Source organism: Corella eumyota, chromosome 2 (genome assembly GCF_963082875.1).
Source record: "Corella eumyota chromosome 2, kaCorEumy4.1, whole genome shotgun sequence".
Lineage (NCBI taxonomy): Eukaryota > Metazoa > Chordata > Ascidiacea > Phlebobranchia > Corellidae > Corella > Corella eumyota.
Window position 1 is genome coordinate 11,976,739 of NC_137491.1, and position 22,404 is coordinate 11,999,142.

At 31.3% G+C, this 22,404-nt stretch overlaps 3 protein-coding genes across 6 annotated transcripts; 1 reads left to right on the forward strand and 2 right to left on the reverse strand.

The window, feature by feature from the left end:
- Positions 1-168: 168 nt before the first annotated feature.
- LOC145743189 (melatonin receptor type 1A-A-like) lies at positions 169-8,655 on the reverse strand. Of its 4 annotated transcripts, none has more exons than XM_082561103.1 (12): positions 8,412-8,655; positions 7,022-7,218; positions 6,308-6,456; positions 5,260-5,394; positions 4,721-4,849; positions 2,992-3,199; positions 2,657-2,832; positions 2,105-2,228; positions 1,826-1,891; positions 1,441-1,560; positions 1,140-1,253; positions 169-1,004 (listed from the first exon to the last, which is right to left on the reverse strand). In XM_082561103.1, the coding sequence occupies exons 2-12, from the start codon at positions 7,088-7,090 to the stop codon at positions 810-812; spliced, it is 1,485 nt and encodes a 494-aa protein (XP_082417229.1). In that variant the 5' UTR covers positions 7,091-7,218; positions 8,412-8,655; the 3' UTR covers positions 169-809. The 4 variants fall into 4 exon arrangements, with proteins under 4 accessions (XP_082417229.1, XP_082417228.1, XP_082417226.1 ...); XM_082561102.1 differs by lacking the exon at positions 8,412-8,655 and adding an exon at positions 7,425-8,403; XM_082561100.1 differs by lacking the exon at positions 8,412-8,655 and having other exon boundaries at positions 7,022-7,390.
- Positions 8,656-12,952: 4,297 nt separating this feature from the next.
- Positions 12,953-16,093, forward strand: LOC145743191 (melatonin receptor type 1B-like). Its single transcript, XM_082561104.1, has 7 exons — positions 12,953-13,214; positions 13,377-13,525; positions 14,547-14,675; positions 15,064-15,192; positions 15,316-15,523; positions 15,607-15,725; positions 15,818-16,093. Exons 1-7 carry the CDS (start codon positions 12,957-12,959, stop codon positions 15,939-15,941), a joined length of 1,116 nt encoding a protein of 371 aa, XP_082417230.1. The 5' UTR covers positions 12,953-12,956; the 3' UTR covers positions 15,942-16,093.
- Positions 16,094-16,146: 53 nt separating this feature from the next.
- Positions 16,147-19,985, reverse strand: LOC145742413 (uncharacterized). Its single transcript, XM_082560191.1, has 13 exons — positions 19,858-19,985; positions 19,485-19,700; positions 19,096-19,416; positions 18,703-19,026; positions 18,475-18,591; positions 18,222-18,400; positions 17,787-17,942; positions 17,469-17,721; positions 17,228-17,402; positions 17,052-17,161; positions 16,821-16,980; positions 16,401-16,644; positions 16,147-16,286 (listed from the first exon to the last, which is right to left on the reverse strand). Exons 1-13 carry the CDS (start codon positions 19,983-19,985, stop codon positions 16,147-16,149), a joined length of 2,523 nt encoding a protein of 840 aa, XP_082416317.1.
- Positions 19,986-22,404: the final 2,419 nt, after the last annotated feature.

Genomic DNA, 22,404 nt, shown 5'->3' on the forward strand with positions numbered 1-22,404 from the left:
TTTTTCATTCTCCTATTAAACTAATTTGTTTTACGTTAGGCCTAAAAAAATAACCGAATTAGGCAAACCCGAACGATAAAGCACTACAACGCACAAGTCACTCTTGTTCCGGAAACAATCTTGTTTTAAAAGTAAAATGAAAATTAAAGACATCAGGAAATAGTGGTGTAACAATTTTGTACATTTTTATTTTTTTTAGTTTCAAAAAACAGTGAATTTTTGGAAGAAATAATAATAGACATAAATAAAAACAAAATGTAAAAACAAAAAGTGCAAGGTTATACTAAAAAAGTATCATTTTTTTACACAAAGTAAATACGAGGTATACAAACAAGCGAGAAGTAAAACCGAATTTAACACATTTCAAAAATTGCGCTTCAATATATTGAAAGTGTGTCATATTATAGTGTTTAATTTATTATTTTTTAAATCTAAGTCATCAATGGTATACTTCGTTTAATTTTTATCATTGTTAATAGGATATCAAAATTAGCTTAAACTAAAGTTTCGACGTTTTGTCTACATTCGAAGTTATTCAAAGTTCCTAAACTTTACAAAGTTGAAGATCACAAGATTAAACTTTACAAAGATAAAGTCTTTTAAAGATCCTAAATTTTACTAAGTTTGTAGTTCTAAACCTTAAAGTTTCTAAAACTTTACTTAAAAGAACTAAAAACAGTAAACATAAATTTTCGTGCTTTAGTAAAAGTGTTTCCATCCCAAATACAAATTTAAACTTATTCTGGGATAGAACAAATATTTTTTCACTTGCATTGATCAATATTGTGAAAAATTCTTTTAAGAAGTTTTTACTTTTTCTCCTCTGCGTGACCGCTTCCCCCGCTGTCGGAAGCTGATCTTTCAAAATTACTCCCTTGAAATCCACTATCTCTTCCAGAGCTCAAAGATCTCTTCTTTATGATTGGTTTCTCCACCTCACTTGGCACCTCTGATCTAGTTCTGCGATGTTCCGATGCTATCATGTCTTCAGTTTCGTCAGTAATCTATTTAAAAAAAATGATAGTAATATTTTGATTAAACCACTTTGCTTTGCCAAGAATATTAATTTAGCATGTTTGAGTTAATTTAATTTTATGTCGGTGCCTATTATTTTTACAAAAAAGTAAAGTTTAGCTTACTTGTAACAACATTAGACTGTTTCGCTTGTATCTTACTTCCTTTGCAGCTATTAACTGGTCTTGCTTTTTATCTTTACGTTGAAAACTGCTATTAAAAGAAGAAACTCCATTTTTCTAAAAATATAGTTTAAATAAAAAAAAACATAGCTACAGTAAATATATATGTAAAAACTTTGAAATTACAACTAAAAACGCTAAGTTTGGCACAGAAAACAGACCTTGGTTTAAGGTAAAAAAGGTCAAGGTTTGTTTAGTAGATCCTCTAAAACTGGAACAAGAGTTTTTTGGTATGAAAACTTACTGTGTTTGGAGATCTAGTTGGTTTAGAGACAGCCAATGGCGAAGGAACTCCGGTCGAGTTATTCTTTTTGTTTAAATAAGGAAACTGCAAACTGGTCAACGAGTCTGAGTTAGATTTTGTCTAAAAGTAGGTATTTTTTTTAAATGCTATCTTTAATGTTGATGTGTAATATAACTAATTATATATATTTATTTTTAATGAAATAGTATTTGGTTAAAAACCAAAAAAAAATGATTACGTGTCATGCAGTGTCATGCTGCTCTGTAATATACAAATAGGCTGCTTAGTGCTTGTCTTTTCAGCAGCGTATTTGCAATGAAAATGCTAATGACAGTTAAATAACATGCATAGTATAATATAAGATTGGTTAGAAGTTAGGTCGTACCCATTTGCCTTGTAAACCTGTCGTTGACCACACCATTTGTGGTATCTTGCTTCTGTACAGACAAACCTAAACCGTTTAAAACTTAAACATTAACTAAAAAGTGATCTAAACTTACAAAAAAATAAGTTTGCATGACAAAGAAAAACAAAATAAATCTGAAAAACTAAGTTACAACGTAAACTCAAAGAACATGCATAATTACTTTGGATAAACATAAAAGAAAAGGGTGAAATAAATTAATGGCCAAACAAAAAATTGCCATATGTCATTAAAACAAACCTGTGCTTGCAAACTTGCACAAGAGTCTCTGTGAATAATAATATTCGCGTTTGCTCTTAAGGAATTACGCTGCGATAAATTCGGAGTGGATTGATTGGATTTTCTACGAATCGGATTGTTTGATCTAAAAAAATTAATATAAAAAATCGTTTAAAACCATCCTACAAGTATTTTTTATCTGTTTTCCACTATATTTCTAATATGGCCGCAAGTCATAGTAACTACCAAAAATCATTCTCATATGTCGCTAAAAGATTATTCTTAAAAAGTTTTGGGCTTATATTTTGATACTAAGGCTTCTAATGTGGTATATTATTTATCACATCAGATTAAACAAGTTTTAGTTTAGGTTACATCAATGTCACACTATTCGCACTTGGACCTTCCATTTACGAATAGGTTAAACAAGTCCCACTAGCAAACCTTTAACCAAAAAAATAAAACCCACATAAAAAACAAAAATTTTAAATAAGAGATTAAAAATAAAAAATTTTCAAAATTCTGAAGCATATTATATAAATAATTGTGGGGTTAATAATATGCGAATTCTACCTGTACAAACTATCTGAATGTGAGCCATGCAGCGCCGTTGAACTGAGTCTGGATTTTCTCTGGCATCTGAAGACGAAGTAATACAAGTTTCTGTATCCACGCCTGAACACCGGGTTCATTATGCCGTAGATTATAAAATTAACACCGGAGTTGCTTAAACCTAACCAACCGAAAGCCTGAAAAAATATTGTTGTTTTAACTTAAAGTACATCAACTGCTATTTCGAGATTCTAAATGAAGAAAAAGTGTAATATAATTGGTTTCTCAAAATAAATTGTTTATTAAATTTCAATATAGGTTAATTAACATTGAAACATTTCACAATTACAGATTACCTTTTTAGGCAATGGAGCTATACCCCTTGGGTCAATGAGGACAGTAAAGCCATAGGGTAGCCAGCAAATACAAAAGAATGCTACAGTGGTTGCAAGCGTCTGCAAGAGATTACTCTCTTTTCTCATCGACCTGCGATTTTGCTCGCTATTTACCACGCCACTGTGGACACTCAAACTGCGAACCCATCTTCCACTGCTTCGTACAGTTCTGAATAAAATTTTAATATTAAACTCCAATATTAACATTTTTCTGAAGAAATATCATTTTTATTTTACTATTATTAATTCTCATTTTATAATATGAATTTAAAAATGCTTTGGTTCTATTTAGATCAAACGATAACAATATAAAATAACAATAGGTTTCGAAGTCTAAGTTTCGAAAAATGTTGTCGCTAGATCTCGCTATTGAGCTACCATAGTGTCAAAACCAACAAATGAATAAAAAAAGATTTTAAACTTGAGATACTAATTTAATTTAACAATATTTTATCAGTTTTAAAAAACAAAATTTTTTAAACAATTTAAATTTGATAAAATTTAAAAACATTTTTCAAGACCAGAAAAAAAAAAAAATTTTTAAGCCCAATTATATATATTAAAACGTAATTTAACTTGTTAAAACCACCGTTGGGTAATAATTCCGTCTTTAGTAAAATTTAAATTAATGTCAACATTTTTGATTAGGATGTTATTAAAAAGATATGCCTAAAATACGACATGTTGTCGTGAATAGGTCAGTACATCCTTATATATAAACTGATAAATAGCCGGCTTCGCAATAACTTACTAATTTAAGAACATTAGTGAATGGTCTACAATGATGCTATAACAAGCCTATACAACAGGAAACAATTCTAATAAGTATAACCGTGCTGTTCCCTTGAAGTCTGACGTCATTTCCATACTTCAAGCAACCTTGCAATTTTCAAGCGGGCACAAAAGGTAAACAATAAAAAAGTAGAAACCAAACAAAAAAATCAAAAAGAAAGAAAAAAATTCAATAAATTGATACGTGAAATTGCGTTTTTGTGTATTCCATTAGCTTAATCACACTATTTTTAAACGTTTAAAAACAGCTTTTAGAATATGCAAAGTTTATAACTTTTTTTGCACATTTTCTTGACCGGATTGGATCCGTTGGTCACGTGACCCGACGGGAAATAACGTCACGGAAGTCGGTAGCAAAACAAACGAGAGTGAGAATAAAACGTAAACAAACAAATCTGGATTGTGACGTAACAAACTAATTAAACAACTCATAAAATAGACAACAAACTAGCGACAACGTAAAGGGGCTTTTTTAAAGCATTTTTAATGTATAGTTGATTTTAAAATATTTTAGTATATTTAAATGTGGGAAGTTTTGATTTTAATGTTAGTTTCAATTAAAAATTTTTGCAACGTCATTTCCTTTGCAAAAAATCGCCATAACCATATTTGAAACAAAAACGAAAGTAAAAAAAAATTGACTTTAAAAATGATAAAAATGATTCTATTCAAATGCCACGTGACGTCACTCAACCTTTACAATTGACCAAAAAAACAACTGCCTACGTTAAATACCTGCTTTAAGCATAATAAAAAAAAAACGTCAATGGAAAAACGTATTTAATTATGCTTAGTATTTATAAAACTAGCATTAAATATGACGTATGAAATTTCGTTGGTTAATGTTATTTTTTAACAATATAATAATTTATATAAATTACATTAAGCCTATACTTACAAAAACAGCTTCCAGTAACAAAAAGAAATTACACACAAAGGTATAAAGATTGCACATATTGTTATAAAAATAGTAAAGGAAATAGATCTTGTATCATCCCAAGAACAAAGCAACATCTTAGGGTCAAATCTAAAAAACAAATCGAAAATAATTAATATTTCATTGTAATTACATTAGTTTTGCATTAAACACTTAGTGGTTTACAGTCTTAACACTTGTGATTTTTGCTATAGTTATCCTTAAACAAGAGTAATATTCTAGATTTTTAATTCTTGGAAAAACTCGAAACTAAATGCGTTTACCAAAAATACTTGTTATAACTATTTAGAAAAACACGCCTCAAAAAACTACTTAAATAATCGCATGGATCATTTAAGTTAGTATTTCAACTTTAAAATATTATATTTGGCAAAGTATTTAATGTTTTTAAGCTGTAGTTAACGTTAGTAGGACGTTTAATAATCAATCTTCTTTTAGAAGTTTTATTTAAATGATTTTCTTTGTAAACAAAGGCTAAAAAATACAAATTTAAAACTTACGCAATAGCTCCCCACCCAACTAAGGTAGGAAAGGATAACAAATTCGACCAAACCCAAGTAAAGGCTACCATTAGATAAACTCTTTTCTTCGTGAAATGAGTAATGTAAGTGCTGCTGTGTACAACCGCCCAATACCTAAAATAGAACAAGTTAATTAGTTATTCTCACATTGCAGTAATTACTAACAATAAAGTTAACCAATAAATTAAAACAATAAAATGTCTTCTCTTATATATAAATAGAGTGTGATCTGAAGCATGCATGTTTCAAGACATCTGTTAATCTTTTAACGTTGTATAATGAGTAACATGTTAAAAAACTTAAAAAAAAGTAGTCTACCGTAAAGCTATGTTAAACGCATAGCAGCCGCAGAAAATCGTGATGTGAAACCGTAAAAGTGTGCAACGATTTTAACTAAAGAGTTGCAAATTCCGCGCTTGAAAATGCGCTGACGAATTCGTGACGTCACGACTGATGCTAACTTTTATCGGAAACGCACTTCCGCTGTTATTACATACGCATTATGTTTAATGAAAAATGAGTTTATAGTGGACCCAATAAAATCTAAACGCACTTTTGATTGCAGTGACGTCAATAGATTTTGAACCCCGATTAATTTGTTCTTTCACATCATATTTTAACATGTATACTATGATGCGTTTGTGATTATCGAAACACGATCCTTTAAAGTCCTTAAAAATAATTGCAAGCGATTGAAATTTGACCTGTTTATGTACCAGTTTGAACCGGTATCTTACTTCGCATCAGGTCAAAATTAATTACATTCTAAACCAACTCAAGTTTTAAGTGTCACTAGGGAATTAAAAATATCATCAAACAACATAAAGTTGTTTTTTTAATTAAATACTTAACATGTGTTGTTGTCATGCTCTAAAGCCAATTTCAAATAACGTCATTTAAATCTAAACGCTTTAGAACGTAATGTTTTGGGCGTTTTAATGTATTTGGTAAATATAGCGTGAAGCAGAAAATACCACAGTCTGTTCCATAAAAAAACTCTCAAAATAGCCTAATTCTTGAAACTAACCTGTTTATTGCGATAAAGGTAAGGTTGCACAGAGAACATGTGCAGGTGACCGTTACGGTATAACCAGCTATGGTACAAGCTACCGAACCTAATGCATTTCCTGGAATTAGAACGTTGGCAATAACAGTCGGAACAACGAACCCAGTTACCTTAAAAAAAAACAGTTTGTAATAAAAAATTATTTGGTATATTTAACATTTATACAATTTTTTTTACAATTTGCGTAAATATATATGTTTAGGTTGGTAATATGTTTTGGCATTTCTCCCTTTTTGCTTATCTATTTTAAAATACATATACAAAAATAAATACTTTTAAGACATCTGGGTACAAGTGTGTATTTATAAAGAAATGCGATACTTGTAACGCAAAGGACAGTATTTATATCAAAAACAAGTTACTTAAACAGTATTTTTCTCCTTTGAAAGGGTTCATTAAAAATTTAAATTTAAACCAATAACTTTAGTAATTCAATGCCAAATAAGAGTTAGTATTTTAAGAAAAAAAAACTTATTAACATATTTTTAGCTGAACAAAATACCTTTTAAAAACTTAAGCTTTATAAAAACATTTTTAATAATATCAATTTTCTAAAAAGGTAATACTTAGAAAACCCGATATTTACATAGACATAAACTATTTATACCTAGTAACTCTGTTTATATATACAAATCAAATTTTAAATATGACAATGTAATGAGCTAAACCACGTACCAATAAGTCAGCAAATGCCAAGTTGATAACGAACATATTTCCATGAGAGTGAACCCTCTTTTCCAACATTATTGAAAATATGACAGTTAGGTTTCCAATCGACCCAATCACGGTCAGCAAAAGTAAATAAATAATTTCAACAACTTGGTGGGCGGGCGACTGGTTCGTCCAAGGGTTATATGTTGTTGTTTGAATACCTGCATTAATGCTATCGTTTAGTAAAATCGTAGGCACAGTCGTTATTGGGTCCATCATTATATAGTGAACACCTTTTAGTTATTTGTATTTTAATTTAGACACACAATTTAATAAAAAAAGTGAGATCTGAAAATAAAATTTTTTTTTAGATTTTTACCACCATTTTTTTACATTTAACTTTAATTAAGTTTAAAAAAGATTTTACCTTTGTTAAAATATTTTTTTGGTATAATTTTTTAAAAAACAAAAAAAGTTTATTTACTTTTAAACTACATAATCAACACAACTTTAAAAGTTTCAAACTGGTATCTTAAAATCTAATCTATATAACCAATAAAGCTAACGACAAAACAAACCACTGCATCTTAACAGTTATTTATACCCTGGCCACTATGTTAACGACAAAAACACAAGCACAATGAATAGTCGACATTAAAAAAGTGAATCATCGCTAACTTTAATTCAACTAAGGGTAAAGCACAGGCCATTTCTTTTACTCAACCATGTAAACATATACTAACAGTTCATGACTTTAGTTAGTTAAGAAACTACATAAAAACACTACAAAATCACAAAAAATGCTACAACAATTTGTAAGATGGCTTCTATTTTATAAAAAAAAACACGTGCAAACCGCAGATGACGTATGTTTTATGTTGCACCAACGAAGCCTAAACAATAAATAAAACATAACCTATCTACGCATGTGAAAAAATTAGACTCGTTAAAGGTAAAATGTAATAATACCAATTACGCTACAAATTGGCGAATAGTTGCGCCGCTTTTCTTATTATTATTATTTGGTTGAAAAAATTGCTGATGTTTATCACTTTCATACCAAACGTATGTTAAATGCCGTCATGTCACTTTTTGTCTGTTTATAAAAAAACGTTTCTATCTAATTAAGGTTTAAAAAATTGTCGTGCGGGAAATTAGCATAAAACGATTTAAAAAAAAACATTTTGTCTCAATTACAACTTATACATAATTATACGTTCTTCCTATCTGGATTTTTACGACACTAAGTTTTACAAATTATGCCAATGAACATAATTGCTTTTGTTGATGTTACAAACTCATTCTATTTACGCTTTAAATCTTAAGCTGTACTGTTTTTGACCGGTTTGTCAGATTAATCAACTGTTTAGGTGTAAGCGCTTCGTCGGTCTTCGGTATTCAGCGTTTTACCCACCTCAGGCAAGGCCCATACAAATTTACTGATGATGTAAGAATGGGATTTCCAGTAGTCTCCAGCAACTGAGCATGACAAAAAATATGTAACTCATATCACGGTGTCAGACGTGCTTAATGAACAATCTTTTTTTAAAAGGCTAAAACAAAATTTATCAACCGCTTCCTCTATTGTTTACGTGTTATGTGACTTTTAAAAATCATCAAGTGCACATAACATTCCCACCATATAATCTACTTTATTTATAGCAAAAATCAAATAAAGAAATGTTATAATTTTTCTAGCTAAAAAAGTATTACGCAACACAACATAATTTTGGACTATTAAAGATTAAAAAACGGTCTACTGCACACTGATTTTACCTAAGGAAAAAAAAGAAGCCTAAAAACTAACTGTCCATTTTTTATCGCCTACCATCTAATACAACACAAATAAAAGTTCGTTCTAATGGTAATTTTGCCGCATGATTTATTCTTTTGTTATCCTTATTTTTATATACGACTTCCCACGTAAAAATTTAAGGAATCGAACAACTTTACAATTTTTTTTATTCTAAAAATAGTTGGAAAAAAATTTGATTCAAAGCAAAATAAGGTTATTACTTTTCTTATTTACATAATATATTTTCTTTAAATACAACGCCTTGTTAACAAAATATATTAAATATTACATCAAGCATAACTATTAACTAACATTCTGTGCATAAGGTTTAAACTTACAGTAAAAACGTATTTTAAAAATAAATAAACTATATTAAACAATTTAAATCTAGTATCTTCATATATATAACCACATTAAGGTTAATTAAAAGACACAATTTATTTGAAAAGGTAAGCAGATTTAAAATGATATCATCAATTAATACGTTTTTATCCCAAAAAAATTATTTTTACCTATAACATTTTTTTCACGTTAAAAATACGATTTAGTAGTCTCAGCATGTTTAAATATAGCAATAAAGCGGTACAAAGCATTAATTAAATGTGAGATTTTGTTAAACTAAGCAAATCGTTATTTACTTCAATATTTTAGTTTACATGATATTATATTTATGTAAATTGTCATTTATTTTTTAACGAACCACATTTTGCGGTTACAATTTTGTTATCAAAAATTATCTTTTACTATATTTAGATAAGTTATAGAACAAAACTTGAATTTTAACCATGAAAAAATAGGTTCTTATTCTTTACCTCCACCCAGTGGATACTTTTTATTTTTCTTCAATGTTAAAAACAAGGTTTAATTTAACATTAAATAAAAAAATTAAGCCTTATTTCAAATAAAATAAACATATTTCAAATAAAATAAACATATTTCAAATAAAATAAACATATTTCAAATAAAATAAACATATTTCAAATAAAATAAACATATTTGAAATAAAATAAACATATTTCAAATAAAATAAACATATTTTAAATAAAATAAACATATTTCAAATAAAATTAACATATTTCAAATAAAATAAACATATTTCAAATAAAATAAACATATTTCAAATAAAATAAACATATTTCAAATAAAATAAACAGGTAAAATGTCAAAACAATTTAATGGTTATTGTTTAAATAACGCCCATAAGAAATGTGGTACGAGTTCTAAAAATGCTACCCAAGTTACATATAGTTGGCCTATTTTAAAAGCAATTTTATGCTTGCTCATCTATGTAAAATTTTTACACATCAATTTGTTAAAATTTTCAATTTAAAAGAATGTTCAAATTGACACTTTTTTAATTTACAATGTTCTTATAAATAATTAAGGCTTGCAAGTTAACCAAGAATGATCAACTGTATCCACCCGTAACGACCTTATAAAGATTATGCCGTGAGAGCCCATTTGTACTAGGTTGAATTTCTAATAGCATTAGCACTATGGTTATATATCTCTCCACTTAAAATTGTTTTTATGTAAAGAATTTGTGGCTAACAAAGTTTTCGTTAGCTCTTTAAGAGCATGATATGAAATATAATATTACAATAAGTACTAAAAAGTAATGAACCGATGTACGATAACAGTCTTGACTGATCAAGTATACTTTAAAATTAATTATTTTATTAATCATCAGCATTAATAATAATAAAATTATTTCAAAATAAAGATAAAAGGTCAGATTACAGAAACCACAAAAAAAGGTTAAGAATAATAAATTAAAGCGGCTTAGAATCTTCTAAGAAACCAAAGGACTTTTAGATTGAGGGTTATCGAATAAAAAAAAATTAAAGTTATTAGATTACAAATACATAAATGTCATACCATTTAACCTTAACCGAATGTATGGAAAGGCAATATCTTAAAACTTACTTTATGGTATTTATTTAAACGTTCTCAAATTTCAGTAGACAGTGTTTATTTTAAAATGGAAAGTATTTAAAGATATCATAGATTTTACAACTAAGTCCCTGATTAGATTTGTTCGATAAGGGGATAAATGTTAGCATGTCAAATATATTGATAAGGTGTAAATATCAAAACTTATATTTTCAATTTAATTATTTTTTTTTAGTTTTTTTTTAAATCATGTATGTTTTTAAATTTGTAGACATGTAAAAAAAGGTAATTATTAAAAAAAGGTAATTAGATTAACGCGAATGATTAAAAAGAATATCCTTAAACATAAATGCATTCGTATAAACGTATATGGTAAACGAATGTTACTAAATGTGTATATTTTATATGTTAAAAGGATACTTTTGTTACTTTACGTATAAACTTGGTTTTTTAAGTACTTTTACGTCATTGTGGTTATGTTTAAATATTTACGTTATAATAAAAACGGCCTGATTTGTTAAGAATTGAAGTTCAAAAAACTGTATAACCTAAAGGTAATATAATAACAAAGTCGCATTCTTATTAAAGTGATTTAGTTTTAATTTAGTTTATTGTTGCAAAATAAGTAAGTTCAAAGCCTAAAGTACTTTATACATTAAAATAATTTAATAATTAATTGAAATAGATTACCCTTACCACATTTTCAATTAAATAAATGCTATCCATATTCCCTATTGAATTTTTTTGCAGTATAACAATAGAAAATATAAAGATTAATGAGATGCAGCCTAACCAAATTAAAACATTGTCTTGGATTATCTTGAAGACAATTAATGGTACGATGCCATAAGGTTAAACAATAAGATACCCGTGGGAATAGAGTCGCGCACCATACTTAATCCCCATACGAAATAATTCATTTGCTTTGCAAAAATTATTCTTGTAATTAAAAATGCAATATACCGTTAAAAGGATTTCTCTTTTTATTGATTTTTATTGATACGGCCAAAAAATTAGTTTATTCAATTATTTTGTAAATGCCAAGTTTAATGTAACTTGTGGATGAAATTTATCTAATTAAATTACCACGAAGTCTATGAATCTTAACATTTCTGTTTACGGTAATAAGGTAACAAACAGTATATATGTATGCATGTAGAAAAAATAAACAATTTATTTACGAAAAAATAAAAAATTTTTGATTCAGTTTTCAAGGTTTATTTTTTTTAGATTTAAAATGAAGTGCATTTAGAATTTTAACTCAGAGAGATTGTCATAAATATAAATGCGTTATATGATGCCAATGGCAATCTAGAGAAAGTCCGCTTTTAATTTCGCAATTTGGTTTAAATGTATAAATAAATACCTGATCATTATTTACGCATATGCGGGTGCACTTGGCAAACATTTTTTAAGTGCGTATAATTTAAAAATAAATTTGTTAGTGATTAAGTATTCAGAATCGAGCATAATTAATAGAGGTGCCTTTAAATAGAATTGATATGACTATTTCTGGCAATTTGACCTTAACGAGCTTCTTATTAAATGACAGTTAGGTAAAGGTGCATACGTAGAATAGAGTTATCAGTAGTGACCACAGTATGCGGATTCGGCCACTCGACGTCAACACTTCGTAAGAAAAAGGCTTAATAAAATAAAAATCAATAAAAAGAGAAATGCACATGTTCAAATATAAATAAGAAAAAAATAGAAAATAGAAAATTCTAAGATTTAGTTTTTAAACGTCAAATCTTTAGCTGTAAGAAACTGATTTTTTAACGCTATGTTCAACAACGAAAAATATTTTTAAAGCTCTCTGAAAAACAGAAGCTTATCATTACAGGATTTTTGCAAAAAATAGATTTTTTGGTATCATATATTATTATTTTTGGTATAAATCCGAGCTTAAATTTATCGGTTAGTATTTAAGGTAAGGATATATAAAAATGAATGGTGTAAAAATCCATGCCAAGGGTAATAATAACACAAGATGAAATTCATTTAGGCTTCGCCCAGTAATTTTTGTTTAAGCCATAACCATTTAGCCCTTATTGATTTTGCACGGGGAAAACAGGTCGCACTTATTCAGGAAGTAATGTGCTGGTATATACTGCTGTTGTTGTGAGTTAATTATCCTAATGACGTAGAACAAATGGCTAGACTGCAGGGAAATTTCGGCAATAATACGACTTAATTTACCTATTGAGACTTAAATTTGTTAATGGTAACTTTATAATATTTTTTTTAAATTTATAGATTCAGTTTTTAAAAATGAATTTTACTAATTTTAATGTGAATGACACCGAAAATGATTTCAACCTATCAGATTGGAACAACAAAGCTGAGCAATATAACCCATGGAAAGGCAAGTTTGCACTTCAACAAAAAATCGAAGTAGGCTTTCTCGGACTAATTGCTGTCGTGGGGACACTTGGCAATCTGTTGGTTATATTCTCAATCGCGCTGGCGAACCGTTCACAAAAAAATGGAAATCAGTTTATTATCAACCTAGCCATCGCCGATTTAATGGTTTGTTTACAGATTTTTATGTTGTCAAGTCTGCTGCGTTGATCATTGTTTACGTTCACTTCCCCTTGCTGGGTTATATTTGAACGAATAGATGATGATCAATGGCTTTAGATAACTAATAATAGTATTGGTGTGATAAAAACTATGTTGATTCTGTGACAGATATCCGGTATTTCCATACCACTGATTATAGCAAACGTCGTCGCTACTGAAAATGTTTTGCCTCCAACAGCGTGTAGAATTGTTGGTTACGTTATGTCAATGTCATGCACTTGTTCCATTTGGAATTTGTCTGGAATTGCTCTTAATAGGTAAATATTTTTTTACTTGATCAATACAACATTTTAAAGATATCAACAAACATAATTTTTTACTTTGGTTCATAAGTCGTCAATATTATTGTTTATTTCTCAAATGCGTCGATAAGACCAGACAACCAAAAATTCGATAAGGTATTTACTGAATGGCATAGCGACTGTAATTTTCCCCGTATAAAAGCATTGGGTAAAATATGTTTTTATTTTAATGTTGCCAACCACAAGTGCACAAAACGGAAAATAATTTAAAGCTTATCATAAATATTGCATTGCATTAATTGTATGGCATTTTTGAAAATAAAATAATTTGGAATACTTTTAGGTCAATCAAGCCGTTCAATAAGCTTGTTTAAAATTTTTGTGATCATTAATAATTAAGGAGCCATTTATGTGAAAATTTGTAGCTGTTTTCAAGAATAACTCAAAGCTGGTTTATATATTATACTATATTTTCGCGTGAACGCAATTCCAGGTAGCCAATAGGAAAACCACATATAGTAAACAGAACCCCTTGTAAAAAAATTCCTAAATAAAATAATCGCCCTCAATAGAATTTGTAAAATTACAAACGTTTTTTTTTTTTCATATCCACATAAGGGGATAGGGGAAGGATGTGATATTGTGACGTGTTTAAGCAATCCGCAAACACGGGGCTTAAGGGGAAAAGTGTGGTATTGGAGCGACTCGAACCCAAAACTTTTCGGCCATGACCAATATACCACACTATCGGACGTTTTTTAATTTTCTATTTTTTGAAAAAAAAATAACGTTATGTTTTTAGTGCTAGGCTAACTATAAAGTGGACAATGCAATTTAAATGTGTTTTTGTTTACTAAAACACAAGTTATGGGTAAAATTGTGGTTCTGTGACATAAAGCAATAACCAAACACGACCAAAAACTTATTTTTAAACTGAACAAACTCCATCCTAAAATTGTACTTGTTTTAAAACACTATAACATGGTTATAGTATTATAGAACATGATAAATATAAAAAAAACTATTTCAATTACAGATATTGGGCGGTGGCAAGGCATTACAGTTATAAAAAGGTCTTTGCTAAAAGCAGTGTTATTATTATGTTGATTTTAATATGGGTGTATTGTTTTCTAGTGTACATTCCAACATTTTTTCACCCTTATCCGTAAGTACATATTAAAATTACTTGATTGTTTTTTATAATATTTTTAATTTTTGTTAACCTTAAAATATATTTTAAACAAAATTTGTTGGAATTAATAATTTGAAATAATAAATTTTTAACACTGGTTTAAGATAGTTGACGTACTTCCCATATATTAATTTAACAAATTTTAAAGTAGGGGCGCATACCAAGATGACAGACTTAAGCGTGAAATAAATTAACGTTTGTTATTTGGCGTATTGTAATTGACATCTGCATTGTAGTATGCTTCCTAAGTGTTAAACCACACGGGAAGTAGTGTTAGCCTATAACATGCATATGATATATTAGTTGATATTAGTTCAAGTCATTTTTTTATGACAACTTAATGTTTAATGTATTTTTTTAGGTTTGATGCTGATTCTATGCAATGTAGTTGGGATCCATACGCTTCACCAATCTACAATATTATTTTACTAGTAGGGGGCCTCAACATTCCATTTATTATAATAGCATATTCATATTGGGGCGTAATAAGGTAATTGTATACATTTACCTAAAACAGATGTGTGCATATTAACTATTAAAGGGTAGACTACTATAGCCGTATAATTTTTGGATACTAATAAAATGTGTCTTAAAATTGATTTTTTATTTTTAGAACTGTGCAAAAAAGTGAGGCATCAGTACGAGGTCATTGCAAGCAATCAAGTACACCGATTAGGCAACAAATTCATCACCAGGCCATGAAGCGCAGAATGGATCTCTTACGCACCTTGGCGGTTACAACCGCTGCCTTTTTAGCTTTCTGGTTGCCGTACGGAGTAATACATGGCCTAAGCCTACAAGTTACACCTATACTTGGAAAGGTAAAAACGAAGTTCAATTTTAAAATTGTTTCAACTTGTTATCCTTAAAAGAAAACTTTATGTAATGTTTTGGCCCTTTTTAGTATTTTGCGTGGCTTGGGGCTTCAAATTCAACAATTAATTTCATTATTTACGGAGTAATGAACCCATTGTTTCGAAATGATTACAAGAACTGCCTGGTTTATCTGGCACATCTCGGAAGGTAAGAACGCCAACTTTACATCTGATATATTTTATAAAATAAGATTCTAAGTCCTTCTATTTTAATATTAATGTCATTAAATCATTATTTAGGCAGAGGTATAGTAAAGGTAAACAATGTCAACGTCCAATAAGCACAAGTCATAGAAGACCAACATTATTTACTAACTTCTTATCGAAATATAATACACCTAAACATCGCTTTAACGATGGTTAACTAAACGTGTATTCGTTCAAGACTTTCAAATTTTTGCACAATTCTGAAGAGCTTTAACCTTATAACTTTAACTTTGGGCAAAAAAGACTTAAATTTTTCTAGACTTTCAATTGTACAACATAATTTATATTTTTTAAATATTTTTATTACCGCGAAACGATTTCACGCAATATTTTGAAAATAAAGAAACACAAAAGTTTCGTTTTTAAGAAGCGAGGTCTTCGTTTCTTAAAATAAATTTGTTAAAGTTGCGACGCCGTCTAAAGAAGGCGACCAAAATGAGGAGAATTAAACCAAAAGTAATAACAGCCAGGAAACCAACCAGCAGCGAAACGGCAATGATTTCTAAAAATGAAACATTAAATTAAAAAATCTACATGGTTATATGAAAGTAGATAAGCCTTGCTAGTTGTTAAATAAGAAATACAAAAATTTATTTTGGTAAAAATCGAGACTTACCCATTCGGCTTGTTGTTTTTGGTGCGGTAATTTCAGGCTCCGGTTGATCTGGTTGAATGATTAAGTCGATTCCACCGTCATCGTTGTTCAACTCTAGACTCTCTTCTCCAGTCATTTGGGGTACAATAGTAATTGGTCCCAACACTGAGTAACTCGTAAATTCATGTTCATTTAAATCATCAACTGAACGCTTTGCGACGGTTAACACACATCTTCGAGCGGGCGTAGAGCCAGATTGACAAATCTGAGTGAAATTTAATATTAAATGAATGATAAATAAATAAGTAAAGTAATAATAACTCAGTTAAAAATTTAATGTTTATGGAAATTAAAATTAATTTTTAATAAAAACCAAACTGTAAAATCCACCTTAATAGAAATTCTTTAGCAAAAAAGGCGGTTTAACTGCAAAATACTTACAGAAGCGGGTTGAATTGTAGGGCTAGCTTGGCAGACCGACAATGCAGCGTGAATGTAAACTTCTCTGCACGATTTCATATTAGGAACAACAAAAGATAAGCAAGCTAAATTGCGAGACGAAGAAGTGCCAGCGACAGCTAACGGGCTGCTGGACTGACATCTAAAAAAAAGTCCAGTTTAGTTTATATAATTTAAAATAAAATCGTTCAAAATTTACTTAAATAATCTTACCCTCTTTTATTAAGTAAAACCACGGTGCCTGTTCCTTCGCCAGATTGGTGACTGCATGACAATACCACGTGGTCCAACAAAGTTGAGAAGTCGTGATGGCTTAAAAAAAGCTTTAAAAAACAAAAATATTGTAATAAAATTCAAAAAACAAAATTTAATAATAAAAATAAATATACCTTATCGTAAGTAGCCTCAAACTGCACATAAATGGTTTGACCAACTGTATAAACAGCGCTATTTTGAACAACGTAAGCAGAAGGGCACGGACTATGGCAAGTAGATATCTTGCACAATTGAACAGTGACATCATGAACTTTCGAGTTGGCTAGACGGTTACGTTGGTCGTCGACCCTGTATATATTACAACACTAACATCTGGTAAGAATCTTGTAGTGAAAAATTCAAGAATATACTTACAAAGGCCTTAGCGAAGTGACCATATAGTATTCTCCAGTATAGGTGCAGTTAAATCTTAATACTGGCACAGGCATATCGTAGGTCATTCCCGATTTGGTTTGTTTTGTGGACGAAATCCATAAAGTGTTGGTAACAACTGTAGCGAGATTGTGTTCATCAGATCGTCCACCAGTCCATATATTGACACGACTTGAACCACAGTCAGAGAATGGAAATCCCAATGAAATTTGATAGTTGTAGCCTTGGTAATTCGCTAAAAAGCAAAAATACACCAAAGTTATTCTTAAGATTTAAAGGAAAAAATTTTGGATAAACTACCTTTGCATTCATCACTTGGCTGCGCAGATGTTCTTACACTACTTTGACTGTCAACAAACATGTAACTGCCTCCCATGTTGTTATCGAATTCGTCATAAAAGGTCTTTGGAATTGTAAGATCGATGCTTTTCGAAGAACAGGTCAGTCTTGGCACGGCTAAATACAAACGAAAACGTAAGGAAACATTTTAAACTTTTTTTTATATATTTTTATCCTTGATGTGGAAAGGTCGACTTCATGACCTCAACATAGACTCCCATATGTTACTCCGACCCTGTCTCGATTTGCCTTTGGCAGTTCGAGGAATAATTAGACTGCTAATTAAATGCTAGATTAGCAGAAGTCTATACCGTTTATAGCGCATTACTTGAGGGCGCTACAGCATAAGACCAGTAGAAAGTTAAATGGGTAAATTGTTAATTGCAATTTACTTACGAATGGTACAAAGTCGACCGAAGTAACCATCCGAACTTGCACAATAGAAACCGCCTTCGTGTCTGCAGGACAGGAAACATTGACAATCATTTTGGCAAGGGTTGCTGCTGCAAGCTGAATCAACAGGAGGTGGCCTCTCATCACAAGTGCTTCCGACCCAAGGGGATACACAGGCACAACTAAAAATTTTATTTTAATTATTAAATAATGGCTTGGACAAAAAATTAAAGGCTTTGTTAAAAAAAATACTGACGTTGGGCGATCAAAAACTATAGTACACGTCCCTCCATTTAAGCAATAAGAAATACATCTAGTATCCTCCGCTTTAAGTTGACACTGGTTTCCAGTAAACGCGAGTAAACAGTTGCAGCTAAAAATAGCAAATGTAATTATAATAAATAAATAAAACAGCTAAAAATAACAAAGATAATAAATGGTTTAGTTATTATAATAAATGAAAATTTAATATCAAATGCATTACGTGGGTTGTCCAAATTTTAGCTCGCAGGTTCCACCATTATGACAAGAAAACGAGTTACAAGGATCAGATTGACACTGGTACCCACTGTAACCACTTGGACAAGAGCAGGTAGCCTGGGCGGAAGTAACCCTGCAAGTACCACCATTTTGACATTGAAAAGAGTAGCAGGGATCATGTTGGCATTGATGTCCCGAATATCCAGTTAAGCAAGAACAGGTTGCTTGTCCAGCAGCAACTCTGCAAGTTCCACCATTGTAACAAGAATATGACGAGCAAGCATCTGATCCACAATGAAGGCCAGTGTAACCACTTGCACAAGTACAACTAAAGAAAAGGTTTTTAAATTCATTTTAACATTTAATATACTTTAATGAATAAAAAGAATAATTATACCTTGCTTGACCAAAGGAGAACTTGCAGGAGCCCCCATTATAGCAAGGGTATGAACTACAAGCATCTTGTTGACATTGATTTCCACTATATCCAGAAACACAAGAACAAGTTGCTTGGTTGTTTACAAGACGACATGATCCACCATTATAGCAAGTCAAACTGCAAGCCTGTGTTTGGCACTGAGAACCACTATATCCAGCCACACAAGAACAAGTTGCTTGCCCAGAAACTATCCTGCAGGTTCCACCATTATAACAAGTATATGACGAACAGGCATCTGATCCACAATGAAGTCCAGTGTATCCATTTACGCAAGTACAACTAAGAATATAAAATACCATTAACAACAAGGTACATAATTCATTTTAAGACGCAACAAAAAAATTTACCTTGCTTGACCAAATAAAAGTTTGCAAGAACCCCCATTATAGCAAGAATATGAACTACAAGAATCTTGTTGACATTGGTTTCCACTGTATCCAGTTACACAAGAGCAAGTTGCTTGGCCAGAAACCATTCTGCAAGTTCCACCATTGTAACAAGAATAGGAAGAGCAAGCATCTGATCCACAATGAAGTCCAGAGTATCCGCTTACACAAGTACAACTAAAAAATATATTGGTAAGTATCTAAATTTTAAAAAATATATCTGACCCACAATGAAGTTCAGAGTATCCGTTTGTGCAAGAGCAACTAATAATTAAGTGGTATAAATTTTTACAAATTTCTTATTTTCATAAGGCATTTTCTCTAAACATCTTACCTGGGTTGCCCAAAGGAAAGTGTGCAAGAACCTCCATTATAGCAAGGATAAGAACTGCAGGCATCTAGTTGACATTGAATTCCACTGTAGCCTGATACACAAGAACATGTTGCTTGTCCTGACACCATTCTGCAAGTTCCTCCATTATTACAAACAAAGGAACTGCAAGCATCACGTTGGCATTGGTTACCAGAGTAACCAGTTAAACAACTGCAAGTTGCTTGCCCAGAAACCATTCTGCAGGTTCCACCGTTATAACAAAAATATGATACACATGCATCTGATCCACAATGAAGCCCAGAGTATCCATCAATGCAAGAGCAACTTCAGTAAAATAAAGTTGGTTAAAAGTGTTGTCTTAAAAATATTTATAATCAAAAATTCACAAATAATAACCTCAACTATACCTTGGCTGTCCAAATGAAAGCTTGCAGGAGCCACCATTATAGCAAGAATAAGAACTACAAGCATCTTGTTGGCATCGACTTCCACTATAGCCTGATACGCAGGTGCAAGTTGCTTGGCCAGAAACCATTCTGCAGGTTCCACCATTGTAACAAGAATATGACGAGCAAGCATCCGATCCACAATGAATTCCGGTATATCCATTTATACAAGAGCAACTAATTACGAAAATGTAATTAGTAGCAGTTTCGAACTACAAATAATGTGGTAGATTTAAAAAAATATGTTTTATTTACCTTGCCTGTCCAAAAGTAATTTTACAAGAACCCCCATTATAACAAGGGTGGGAACTGCAAGCATCAAGTTGGCACTGATTTCCACTGTAGCCTAATACACAAGAACATGTTGCTTGTCCTGACAACATTCTGCAAGTTCCTCCATTATTACAAACAAAAGAATGGCAAGCATCCTGTTGGCATTGATTTCCTGTATAACCTGGTAAACAAGAACAAGTTGGCTGCCCAAAAACCATCCGGCAGGTTCCACTATTATAACAAGCATAGGATGAGCAAGCATCTGAATCACAATGAAGACCAGAGTATCCGTTTGCACATGTGCAACTAAAGTAAAATAGAGTTTTGTCTGTTAAAAATAACTTTTAAGGGTTACAAGTTTAAAATTAAATGTATACCTGGGCTGTCCAAAGGAAAGCTTGCAAAAACCCCCATTATAGCAAGGAAATGAACTACAAGCATCTTGTTGGCATTGGTTTCCACTATATCCTGAAACACAGGAACAAGTTGCTACCCCTGCAGAAACTTTGCATGTACCACCATTGTAACAAGAGTATGAAGAGCAAGCATCTGACCCACAATGAAGCCCAGAGTAACCAATTGCACAGGTGCAACTAAAATACAATTGTTATCAAATAATAAACCAAGAAGAGCGTATATAATGCTGAAAGCTGTTTTACCTGGCTTGTCCAAATGAAAGTTTACAGGAACCCCCATTATAGCAAGGATATGAACTACAAGCATCTTGTTGACATTGATTTCCACTATATCGCAGTACACAAGAGCAAGTTGCTTGGCCAGAAACTACCCTGCAGGTTCCACCATTGTAACAAGAAAAGGAAGCGCAAGCATCCAAATCACATTGAAGGCCAGAGTAACCGCTTGTGCAAGTACAACTAAATGCAAATTAAGTAAATAGAAATTTTTTTGATTAATAGAAATTTTATTTATATAAGGTTATATTTACCTGGCTTGACCCAATGAAAGTCTACAGGAACCCCCATTATAGCACAAGAAAGAACTGCAGGCATCAAGTTCGCATTGGTTTCCACTATAGCCCGTTAAACAAGAACATGTTGCTTGGTTATTGACAAGGCGACATGAACCACCATTATAGCAAGTCAAACTGCAAGCCTGTGTTTGGCATTGAGAACCACTATATCCAGTCACACAAGAACAACTTGCTTGGTTGTTTACAAGACGACATGAACCACCATTGTAGCAAGTCAAACTGCAAGCCTGTGTTTGGCATTGAGAACCACTATATCCAGTCACACAAGAACAACTTGCTTGGTTGTTTACAAGACGACATGAACCACCGTTATAGCAAGTCAAACTGCAAGCCTGCGTTTGGCATTGAGATCCACTATATCCAGACACACAAGAACAACTTGCTTGGTTGTTTACAAGGCGACATGAACCACCATTGTAGCAGGACAAACTGCAAGCCTGTGTTTGACATTGAGAACCACTATATCCAGTCACACAAGAACAAGTTGCTTGGTTGTTTACAAGGCGACATGAACCACCATTGTAGCAAGTCAAACTGCAAGCCTGCGTTTGGCACTGAAAACCACTATATCCAGCCACACAAGAACAAGTTGCTTGGTTATTTACAAGACGACATGAACCACCATTGTAGCAAGTCAAACTGCAAGCCTGTGTTTGGCATTGAGAACCACTATATCCAGTCACACAAGAACAAGTTGCTTGGTTGTTTACAAGACGACATGAACCACCATTGTAGCAAGTCAAACTGCAAGCCTGCGTTTGGCATTGAGAACCACTATATCCAGCCACACAAGAACAAGTTGCTTGGTTGTTTACAAGACGACATGAACCACCATTG

What these genes read in the sequence shown, in the direction of transcription:
- LOC145743189 (XM_082561100.1), bottom strand. Translation starts at nt 7,276, where the DNA reads ATGATGGACCCAATAACGACTGTGCCTACGATTTTACTAAACGATAGC. An exon ending in GTTGGGTGGGGAGCTATTGC is followed by an intron (nt 4,850 to 5,259) that starts GTAAGTTTTAAA and finishes TTTGTTTTTTAG; the next exon opens with ATTTGACCCTAAGATGTTGC. An exon ending in CAGGTTTACAAGGCAAATGG is followed by an intron (nt 1,561 to 1,825) that starts GTACGACCTAAC and finishes ACCTACTTTTAG; the next exon opens with ACAAAATCTAACTCAGACTC.
- LOC145743191 (XM_082561104.1), top strand. Translation starts at nt 12,957, where the DNA reads ATGAATTTTACTAATTTTAATGTGAATGACACCGAAAATGATTTCAAC. An exon ending in TCTGGAATTGCTCTTAATAG is followed by an intron (nt 13,526 to 14,546) that starts GTAAATATTTTT and finishes TTTCAATTACAG; the next exon opens with ATATTGGGCGGTGGCAAGGC. An exon ending in TTACACCTATACTTGGAAAG is followed by an intron (nt 15,524 to 15,606) that starts GTAAAAACGAAG and finishes GGCCCTTTTTAG; the next exon opens with TATTTTGCGTGGCTTGGGGC.
- LOC145742413 (XM_082560191.1), bottom strand. Translation starts at nt 19,985, where the DNA reads ATGGTGTCAGGACAAGCAACATGTTCTTGTGTATCAGGCTACAGTGGA. An exon ending in CTAAAATTTGGACAACCCAC is followed by an intron (nt 18,592 to 18,702) that starts GTAATGCATTTG and finishes TGCTATTTTTAG; the next exon opens with CTGCAACTGTTTACTCGCGT. An exon ending in GTTTTACTTAATAAAAGAGG is followed by an intron (nt 16,981 to 17,051) that starts GTAAGATTATTT and finishes ACTTTTTTTTAG; the next exon opens with ATGTCAGTCCAGCAGCCCGT.